We start from the raw sequence: 10,988 nt of genomic DNA on the forward strand, positions 1-10,988 counted from the left end.
TAGGCTAGTTAATTTATTGAGTTTCTAAAGTGGTGCACATAGCTGGGACAACACAGTTTGTCGTATGTTTGCAATAGCTTACCAGATATTTCGAACTCAAGATCTAGGAGATTGTGCCTGTGTGAAAACACAACCTTGGCACCGGCCATTGAAGTCAAAATACCTTGCAGAGCTTTGGAGAGTCTTGCTGGAGCCTTCTTAGATTAAGGTGGAATCCGATACCATAGCAATCATGATCTCCGCCTGGATGAGAAATTGGGTTGTTGGTTGATGGGGGTGTGAGCCCTTCTCAAGCAACAGCCACAATATCCGTCAGGATGAATCACAAAAAAAACACTAAATTAACCTGTGCTTCACCCTTTAATAGCTTGGCACAAAAGCAGCCAGGCTTAACTTAAAAGACAATGTGCAAAGTATTTATGCAACACACAAATAGTAATAAAGTGAAAACTCAAAACAAGACAAATGCCACACCAATTTGAAAAAATAATTTATTGGACAGCAAAATGACAAAAATCCAATCAGTGGAACTGGGGAAATTACATTTTAAAGATTTTAGCTCAAAGTAGCGCCAAAAGGTGCGAGTTGACAACTGAAGGTATCTGGTCGCGCAAGACCACGACAGAATCAAAAGTTCAGGTTGACCACGATTGAGCATAGGTCGGGCACAGTACCAAGTTAAGCCCATGGAGGATTATACCTTATGCCCTTGTTAACATGGTTTACACAGCGGGGCTTTGCATCGCATGGCGCCGGTTCCGATTAAGCCATGGGGCGAGGCTTTGCGTCGATCAGTGTCAGTTCCGATGAGCTGCGTGGTAAATCTTTGCAGGGCCCAGCATCGCTCCGCTTCTGTTCCGATTAAGCTTGCAGCTGTGCTGCGGGGCTCTGCATCGGATTTAGTGGAACCTTCTGTTAGGCCAGGAGGAGATTTTTCTGATGCCAGCCAAGGGCTCAGGGCCTAGGAAGGCACCACGTGGGGATCAGGAACGCACTCCAGAAGAGTGAAGCAGGGCTCATGCAGGCCCGGTACAGGAGGTCAGCTAGGCAGTTGCATGGAGGTCTCTGGAGCTTAATGGGTCCCTGTCTCTCAGAACAGGAGGTCAAGTCAGCTGACCCTTGGAGTCATTCAGTCTGGAAAGAAGATAGCAGGTCCAGTCTTTCCCATACAGCAGGGCGGACCTCAGTCAGCAGGGTACTGCTATTGTAGTATCCACAGGTTCATGAGTGTACTAAAAAGTGGATCTGAGGGTCCCCATTATATACCTGGTGCCCACTTTGAAATGTAAGAAGCCTCTGGAGTTTTCCTCACCACAGAAGTGTCTGGAAATTCTTGCCTCGCGGCAATATTCCCAGATTGGTTGGGGGGCACAATAGGCAGGTGTGTGAACTTCTTTGTGTGTGAGCTGAGGCAGTGTCTTTGAAGTGCAAGTGTGACAGCTCCGCCCCCTCAATTCAGGATTGCCCATCCTGCCAACAACCACACCCTCGATCATGTGGCTGTCCGGGAGGAATACACAAAGACCAACTGCCAACTACAACTAGCCATGTGACCCAGGAACAGGCAACAAGAACCAAATGGTTAGAGCAAGAAAATGCCAACTTTCTAAAAGTAGCATTTTCCGAATTGATACTTAAAAACCAGACTTCACCACTAAGGTGGATTTTAAATTACAACTCCCAAGACGCCACACGTGATATTTGTACCTGCTACCGATCAAAAGTTAGCACATACTACATATAATAAGGCAACCCAATGTTATCCAATGAGAGATGTAGGCCTTGCAACAGTAAAAAACTTAATGAGAGGTTTTATTTACTACCAGGACATGTCCAACTTTTTACACACACACACACACACACACACACACCCTCACCGGGATTAAGATGGCCCATTGGGGAAAAAGCTCCCTGGGCCAATCAGAGTGCTCTAATTTTTAATTGGCACTCCCACGAGAGTCTCAGGACTCTTGCAGACCCCACCATCCAGATAGCTATATTTTCTTAACCGTAACTTTATTTTTAACTACTTAACGGATTTACACCGAATCACAATCTGCTGACCAAGATCTAGCTTACTGCTAAATTTTTCGTAGTTCCGTTAAGCAGTTTTCACAGTAGCCCTGCCTAAATAGGTCTATTGAAAATGCATGGGGTACTTTGGGACCCCTATTTTTTTCTAGGCGCTCGCTCGACAGATCACCCCGTAATTTTCCATGCAAAAACAAGTCAAAACGTAGCACCTGTTTGGAAAGTTTATCAAACAGGGCCAGAGTTATTATCAACACACAAAAAATGCTTTTCCTATGGAACATCTGACCTAACTACAACTACTCAGTGGCAACTAATAAATACATTTTTTAAAAATCATTAGAACCCCAGGGAAAAGAAAAAAAAAAGAGAAAGAAAGAAAGAAAAAGGAGAAAAATGCATAACCAAAGCTTGAAAAAACTAACTCCAACAACAGTACAGAAGTTATAAAGCAGCTATGAGGAAAGACTAAAATAAAATAATTACTCAACACATTTCAGGACACAATCTAGTCAAAGAACTTTTTTTTTAAACTCCTCTCTTAATTCCATGACCCACCCTGTAACTCAAGCTGCACAAACCATTCACTAATGCTCTGACACTCATTAGTTGATTACTTTACTGAAAAGGGTTCTTCCTATTCTATTCTCCTATCCCATTAAAAGCAATGAGTGACATCCACACACCACTCAAGTTGAATCCTACCTCCAAAACATTGCTTCTTAATACTGTTCACAAAATACACCAGTGAATGAAGAAAGACTTTCTGCATCACTTGACACAGGTGCTCTGAATATTTATGAACTGTTATTCTGAAGTACAGCTTGCAAACAGGAATTAGAGTGCTTTATATGTGCCTGTAGGATTACAAAGAAATATCACAAACAAGCATTGGCATAGCCAATAGGTCACGCTTTTGTAAACTACTAGCTTTGCCAATATTTCTTTTAGCCATGCTGCACAGCATCTGAGATAGGCGGGGGAGTCAAAGCAACATGGGGGGCGTTGGTGTGAGCAGAAGCAACATGGGGGCAAATCTGCAAAGCAGCACGAGGGAGGGTAGGGACAAACAGTAAAGCAGTGTGGTGCTAACGCCGAAGCAACACAGGATGGGGGCGAGAAAACAGCCAGGTGGAGTCTGAAGGGGAGGCAAAAGCAAGAGGGGATGGTGGTCGTGAAAGCAACACATAGGGCGCAGTGAGAAGCAATGGGGAGAAGCACAACGGTAAGTGCAAGAAGGAGGAGGGTGGGGAGAAGCAGTTGGGCAACAGGCAGCAATAAAAAGTGATGGACGAGAGATGTACACGGGCGAGACAGCTCGAAAACATAAGCATTCTAATGGAGTGCTCAACATAAAAAAAGGTAGTGCGCAAACAGTGGAAGGGTACATGCCACCCAGCAAAGAGATTGTAAAAAGGCAAAGTTCCATGGGAGGAACAAACAAGATCAACAAGCTGGGACACAAATAAGAAGCAAGCAATTGGGACTGACAAGGAAAGCCAACTGATAGTAAGCAAGGACGGGCTCCAAGCCCCTCTGTGTTCTTAGTAAGGCACAATATGCCTTGCAACAGAATGCACATGCACTATCTAATAGGATCAAACTAAAAATGAATGGTCTCCAGAAATTACAGTTGAACAAAATTCATACACCAAGATGCATAGCACAGATTGGACAGGAGGAGAATTTGAAACGGGTGAAACAAACCTAATGAGAGCAAACCAAGAGCGGGCATGTGGAAGAACGTACTTCTCAGGATTCAATTCAGATAGATTTGAAGAGCAAGTTTGCAACATTTACGGTTAAATTCTTAAAACCTGCAGAAGAGAGTTTCGGAGACTAGCCTCATCCCTGTGCAAATGTTGATTAAAAAGGAAGGTAGATTATCAAATTTGGAATTTCAAGATATAACTATTGTTTGGTCCTGAGGCCATGCTGTTTGCTAGAGTCAGTGAATGTTTGATTACAGAGGGCTGACGCAGCAAACTATGCGCCAATATTTAATAGCCATATATGGGAAGTTAACTGAAAGGATAGGCTTTATTCCAATCTGATTTCTTCAAGCAAAACATCATCCTGTCACACAGGTAAGCTTCTTTCCTGGATGACCTCAGAAACACCCAACACTCTAATACAGGACAGCTATTCTTTCTCCTCAGTCTATCTTCAGACTGTGGAATCAATTCCTACTTCAAAGATGAAAGACAAAAGTGCACAGTCCCTCCCTTAATTAGATGAAGACCTATAAGGTTGAAAGAATCCAAACTGTCATGCTTTCACATTTCTGCTCACCACCATCCAGCCATCTTGTAGATAGATGTCCCTTAAGATCATTCCACTGCTTTTTTTTTTTAAATGAATACCTGGGCCTACTCCCACAGTTTATCAATTCTTTTAAGCTTACTTGCTACAATAATGCTGATGATGCCCAGATCGTCTGAGAGCAGGAAAAGTCTTTAGAGCTGACTCAGCAAATGTGCAACCGCAATCGAAACTTGGAAGCTACAGAATCACTGAAAGCTCAGCTCTTCAAAAAGGGAGGTCGTCAAGTACAGAGTAGCAAAAATATGACCCTCCAACTGTTTGGCAAAAGGAAAATGGCCCGAAAAGAAACACATTTATACATGAAAAAGAACGTGGCATGATCATGGGTTCCAACCTCTTACTCTAACCACAAGTTAACCAAGTGATCAAAAACGGTTTTCTCCTCAATAAGAACTCTGTACTGGGTATTCTTTCATGGGGGACTCTTTCACAGAGTCCTGACCTCAACAGTGCAAGCTCTGATACAACTCAACTATGGAAATGGCCTCAATATTGGGATCTTGAGTTACCTACTTAGCAAACCCAAAACCCCACAGGTAGAGAAGAGCTAAATCTGAGCTGACAAACACATCACCTCGACAATCAGAGCGCTGCTGTGGATATCTGTAACAAGAAGAATCTCATGAGACGCTCTCTCAGGCAATCAATAGACAATTACCTTCTTCAATCCATACTAAGTCTTTATTTTGATAACAGCAATCTCAGATTCTGACTGGACTCCCTTGATCATTAACCCTTATTAAAAAAAACTCAAGTAGGTGGGCGATCCTTCTCTGTACAGACATGAAACCTCTGGAACACAGTGACAAAGAAAAATAAGTATATTTGGCAATCGTCTAGAATTTAAAAGACCAATAAAGACATTGCCATTTCGTAAAACATAAGGACAACAAGCCACAACTTACAAAAAATACTATTTAGTGTATGAAAACTGTGGTGCTATTTTCACATGTTTTCATGCCATACATCTCGCAATACCATGCATATTATACTGAAAATCATAACCAATGTTCTTATAACCGTGAATGACATATAGAGCAGTTACTTAATTGTCCACCTTAAACACACTTTGGGCACCACAAGGGACACTAAAGTGCTGTGTAAATGCAAAGACACTACAATAATGCTAACATCACAAATTCACTGGGGCACGGAGCAACTGTGGCGGAACAGAGTTGGAAAAAGTATACCTTTCCTGCAGTCATAAGGTTTTACAATGCTTTTCGCTTACACTCATTTTTATATCACTGACACTATTCTCAAAGCAGCAGTTATTTCAAGGGGGTATAAATAGATCAGGACTATACTAAAACATTGCATTGCTTTGTAAATTATGATGCCTTAAGTAGAAAAATACTTCTTAGGAAGACACGCACATATTAACGGTGTAATGTGCAGTGTTTCTCAACATTGCTGAGGAACCTTCCAGCGTCCCACTGCAACAAAAGGAAATGGCATTTGTGTGCTAAGACTCAAAACAAAACCATTATTTTTCGTGTTTAACATTGTCAATAGAACGGGTTTGCCTTTTTTTATTGATAACATTTTCAATATGTCTTTGTGTACATGTCCAACATTCATTCTAAATAAATCCATTGGGGGGGGGGGGGGGGCTTGGCATCTCTTTTGAATGAATGAGTTAAAGTATCAAACATTTTGTTAATAGCGGTACAGCACAGGGGGATAATTTGTTTTACTCAAGAAGCATAACTCAGCACTCCAAGTCCGCGTATTTCCAGTGTCCCGGGGCATAGTCCACTGTATGTACTGAGTTAGGTACAAGTTATATCCGTACACAAACGACTGCATACCAGGGAAAAATGGGAAATTGAGGAGCAAGCGGGAAATCGAATCAATAATACCCCACGGCTACGACTATCTACAATCACACTGTTTATAGATATATATATATATATTTTTTTTTGTTTGTTTTTTTTGTTTTAGTTTTTGTTCAAACCACGAACCCTAAATTACAAGATCTTCCTGTATTCATCGAAGTGACGTGGCACACACATTCAACTAACAAAATGCAAACCTGACGATCCAAGACGTGTCAAGCGCGAGAAAGAATGTTGGGAGTTTGACACTTACGGTAACGCAGCAAGGAGGAAGCACGCGATGGAAACGAACCCCACAACAACACTCCAATAGTCCCACGAATTTTCCACGCATTGTTCAAAGAACTGCCAGATCCAGGGAGTTCCATTCACACATAATTGCCTCGTCGCCACCGGTGAGGCATTTGAAACGAATGGCAGCTGCTGGTTCATAATGAAAATCCTAACTCCCACCTTCCAAAGAGAGTGTTTATGTGCCTGTAGCAGCCCACCAGACACTCGGGGGGCATTTGCCCCCTCTGTTATTGGGCATAACTTTGTCTCCCCTGTTGTACTACGAGCATCACTGTACCAAATACATCCATCCTGCCAGCTAAGCTTCACAAAAGCGGGGCGGAGGAGCACCACTGGCCAATCCCGCAGAAAAAATATCCACTCAGGAAGCAGCTTCATGTAAGCTTACATCTAATTGGTTGAGAAGAACGTGTGCTGATAGGCTAAATGGGCCAAGCCTCTCTCTCTCTGCTAATGATCTTTATTGGTCTGGGAATGTCTGTCTGGAGCAGGCTCAATGAGAAACTGCTGAGCGCGAGGATCGTTTTTAGGTCTCGCAAGCCAAAGGTTCGAAGAGACATTTTATATCTGGGCTTTTCAAAGTGCTGCCGTGGCCTAAAGCTACAGTGCACGTGAACGTGCACGCGCGCAGCGCCATGTGTCTTTCCTCCGTAGCGATCGTAATCACGATCACTTTCACTTTCGCGGGCTCCTCTGTTGCTGGTTTGTCATTTTTAGCGAGCCATGCGTGCTTTCAGTTTCACAATTGCCGCAGCGGCCGCCACACAATTTCCCTGGTTTTGGGATGGCACCCGGTTGTGATTCCATATTGAATTGAACAACAGTGTTTGTTTAATTTCCTTTTACTTTCACTGTTTTGTTACTGCTCAGGTGCAATTGTTATGCCTGCTGAGCTTCGCAGTGTAGAGTGAAATGGCGGCCGAAGCATCGCATTTAGACAGCACTACGCAGCACGGATTCATAGGGCCATCTTAGTCCCGCTTGGGAAGGGGTATTTCTGGACCAGCTCATCTGCCCATAAGAGAGCCATGGAGCGTTGGGCATTACAACGCCAACACTCGCCGCTCCCTGGCATGCACCCGTGATTAGCCGCGATGTGACTGTTACTTAATTCAAGCATCCACTTCTGTGTGCAGAGTGAAATGTCACGAGACAGAACGGCCTGCCCTGCGCTGCATACAGTGGTAGCGCCCGCCTCCCCAGTAGTCATGTGAACTGTGTGTGTGCAGCCAGCTAGAACGGCGCCGTTGCTTCTGGAAAGCCTACGTGTGACACAGCAATGCTTGCTGCCTGCCTCTGCACAGCATATCTCATTGCATGCGCGGGTACTGGATATCTGTATGCAGCGCCAGGCAATTATTCCCTGGGCAGATGATAATGTGTTTTCTGTATGCACAGCCAGCCCTAGATTGTGTTCATGCCTTAATTTCATCTATAGGCAGTATATGGAGGAGCAATGCGTGCAGAAAGGCAGGAAAACGTGGTGATGCTTCATAAAAAAAAACACGCTGCTCTAATTGAAAGTTTGAACCGGAGCAACTGCAGTCATTAAGCACCAGGCATTCTCGAGCGTTGCAGCTATTGTTGCAACAATGGATGATGGGGGTAGGCTACCTAGCCTTTGTCCCATACAACATTTATTATTGGCGACTTGGCAATTAGTGAGGGGTATATGTTAGGTCTATGGGTGACTTTTATTCTTCTTTCAATGTATAAACACATTTGCCGTCTTAGTGCAAGATCAACGTCCTGTGACCATGTCTGGTTCTCTATTCCCATTCATTCCTCAGTGATCGTTGTGACTACCATCATGTATTGGTCCCGTTAATTTGGCTTATGGTAACACCGGTTATTTGCTGTGCTTAGAAACGACAGAAAAGCGTGTAAAGTACTGTAGGAAAACATTTTCTGGTTTAATCCGGCGAATGCAGTGGCTGAAATCTTGACATAAATTGCCCCTGGTCCTCTCCCAACCAAAGCTTGTTCCGGTTCCCCAAAAACAATACATTTCAAAAGGACACGTGTGCTTCTTAAAGCGCCTCTCAGATGGTACGCACTATGAGTCTCAATCAGATTTTAATCACAACCTATCTGTTCTGAATTCTCTGTTCATCCTCTCCTACCGACCAGAGAGCGCCATGAAGCATTCCAAGTTCGTAATGGTCTGCTTAGAGGAGGAGCACGTGGGAGCACATGAACTCATTTTTGTAATTCTTTACCTGAGTATAATATTAGAGAATGTGTGCGTGCTTCTGTTTTTTCAGTGTGGAATTTATCTTTGCTTGGCTACCGGAGGTTCTACTTTTTAAACTATTAAACTAAACTACTACTATATACTTCTTTTTATTTTATTAAAATGACCATCTCCTCGGTTACTCCTGTGCCCACTCTATTGCTCCTCTCTCTCCTAGTCTTCACTCGTCCACCCTTTCATCCATTGGTCCCTTCCTCCGTTTGCTGGCTTTTATTTAAATATTTTTAAAAAGGAGGTTGTTTTACATTTTTTCAGGTTTAACTGGTGCCTGTCGTTTTACTGCCGGCTCGCTCTGTAGTGCGCTCTTTCTTATACCTTTGGGTCAAGTTCACGCTATATAAAACTGTGAGAGAAAAAAAGTATTTGCAATGCAATATGTCTCACATTACTAAATGTTTGAGCTATTGGTGTTACATTATTATTAGCAACGCCAATAGTCAAACCTTTAGTAATGCGAGACCTATTGCATTGCAAATGCTTGTTAAGCTTGGATTACTCCTTCGTTTTAGGACCATCACTCCGTATGGTAGCAGGCTGGTGACCTGCAAGACTCGGTGCGGTGGAAAAGAGTAACAGAGAGGACGGGGAAAGTGAGGTAGTAACAATGGGTTGGTCACTTGTTGTAAAGATGTTAGTAACCCGAGGCAGAAAATGGGTGAGGCAGTGCCTGATTTAAAAAATAAAATAAATACGCAAATGCATGGTCCCAACTCGGGGGTCACTGTAAATAGTGCAGTGGCACCAGTGCCCAACGGGCACATTACACCCAGCTTATAACTGCCTTCTAATTCTGAACTCAGGGCCATATTTACAAGCCCCTATCGCCACGGGAACGGTACTTTTTGTGACGTTTCCGTGGCGAGAGGGGCTTCGCCTTCTTTGCAAGGCAGAATGCCCCCTTTCACGCTAAGCTTAGCATGAAAGGGTTAGGCAGTGGTGTTTACCATGGGCATTCCACCGCAACACCCATTGATTTTGACGCTGCTCCCTATTTACAAGGGCAGCGTAAATAGGAGGCAGTGCCAAAATTAAGACCAGGGAAATACATGGCGAAACGAGGAGAAATGCACACATGGAAAAGCAAAACGCCTTGGATTTATGTTCAGGAAAGTGACATTTCCTGCACATTAAACAATCCTTTAAAACATGACATTTTGTAGCTTCCATGTGTGTTGCATTAAGAAGTGACAAAAGGCATTTCAAGATTGTTTATGTGCAGGAAGGGAGACCTTCCTGTACATAAACAATCTTCCCCTGCACGCAGACACCCTTGCACTATGGTACAAGGGTGTCTGCCTTGGCTCTATACTGCTAAGTGTAGCGCAAGCGCAGGGGGAAACGCAAGGCTGCACCATATCCTTGTAAATATGGTGCAGCCTTGTGTTTCTGAAGTAGCGGAGTGAGGTGTTAAGCCATGACGGCTAACACCTCACTCCTCCATTTCTTTGTAAATATCCCCCTTTAAATGATCCGGTACTATACTCACAGGTACTGACTACCGGCACTTATTATTTTTATCACTCTGAGTACCGGCACATCTCTACTGCAGCGGAGAGTATCAGTACTCATGAAATTCTAGGCTTATTGGCTGCTAATGCTGGTGAGCACGAGGTTGTCAAAGTGGAACCTGTCTCTGACAGCCAAGGCGCTTCTGTAGCCCTGAGTTAAGCACCCACAAACTATTCAAAACAGCTCATTTGCATTATGTCTGTGTATTCGCCATCACACTGTGTTTGGCAGAGCAGGACCCATTCCGGCTTTGTGCTGTCAATCACATTCACACTATGGTGTGCATTTGTGCAACAGCAGGAATGGAGGCAGTCCTTGATAATGTCAGGAAAGAAAGACATGGGCGGAAAGATACCTCACGACCTTTTGCAGGGACATCTTTAGGATTTTGGGGGACACTGGGCCGAATGTATTTTTGGGGCCCCTGTTTGGAAACGTCTTTAATTTATGATTCAATTTCAGCTCCATCATACCCTCTTTGGCCAGAGGTCACTGACAGTGCACAGGCACACTGGTTCTAAATATGTTTGCATGTAATACTCTGGGATAGTGACGTGTGTTTTCAATATTGTAAGACAGCAGCAGCTCACTTATATTACTGCAAACACTCTCTGTGGCACACTCCCATTTCTCACATGTGTGGTCCTATTTGATCTAAAAGAAACTATTTTTTATGGACTTTGCATAAAAAAGCCCAACATTTCTCTGCAAAATGTCTGTAATAGACTCTCACACAT

The 10,988-nt window shown here is 43.5% G+C and overlaps 1 protein-coding gene across 1 annotated transcript in view; it reads right to left on the minus strand.

Annotated features, from left to right (window-relative positions):
- Nucleotides 1-6,820, minus strand: part of LOC146785573 (lysosomal amino acid transporter 1 homolog) — a 111,334-nt gene extending 104,514 nt beyond the window's left edge. The window contains exon 1 of the mRNA XM_085634747.1: nt 6,448-6,820. Within this exon, the coding sequence (XP_085490873.1) occupies nt 6,448-6,626 (179 nt within the window). The 5' untranslated portion in view covers nt 6,627-6,820. The remainder of the gene's footprint in view (nt 1-6,447) is intronic.
- Nucleotides 6,821-10,988: the final 4,168 nt, after the last annotated feature.

This window comes from Triturus cristatus, chromosome 11 (genome assembly GCF_964204655.1).
Source record: "Triturus cristatus chromosome 11, aTriCri1.1, whole genome shotgun sequence".
Lineage (NCBI taxonomy): Eukaryota > Metazoa > Chordata > Amphibia > Caudata > Salamandridae > Triturus > Triturus cristatus.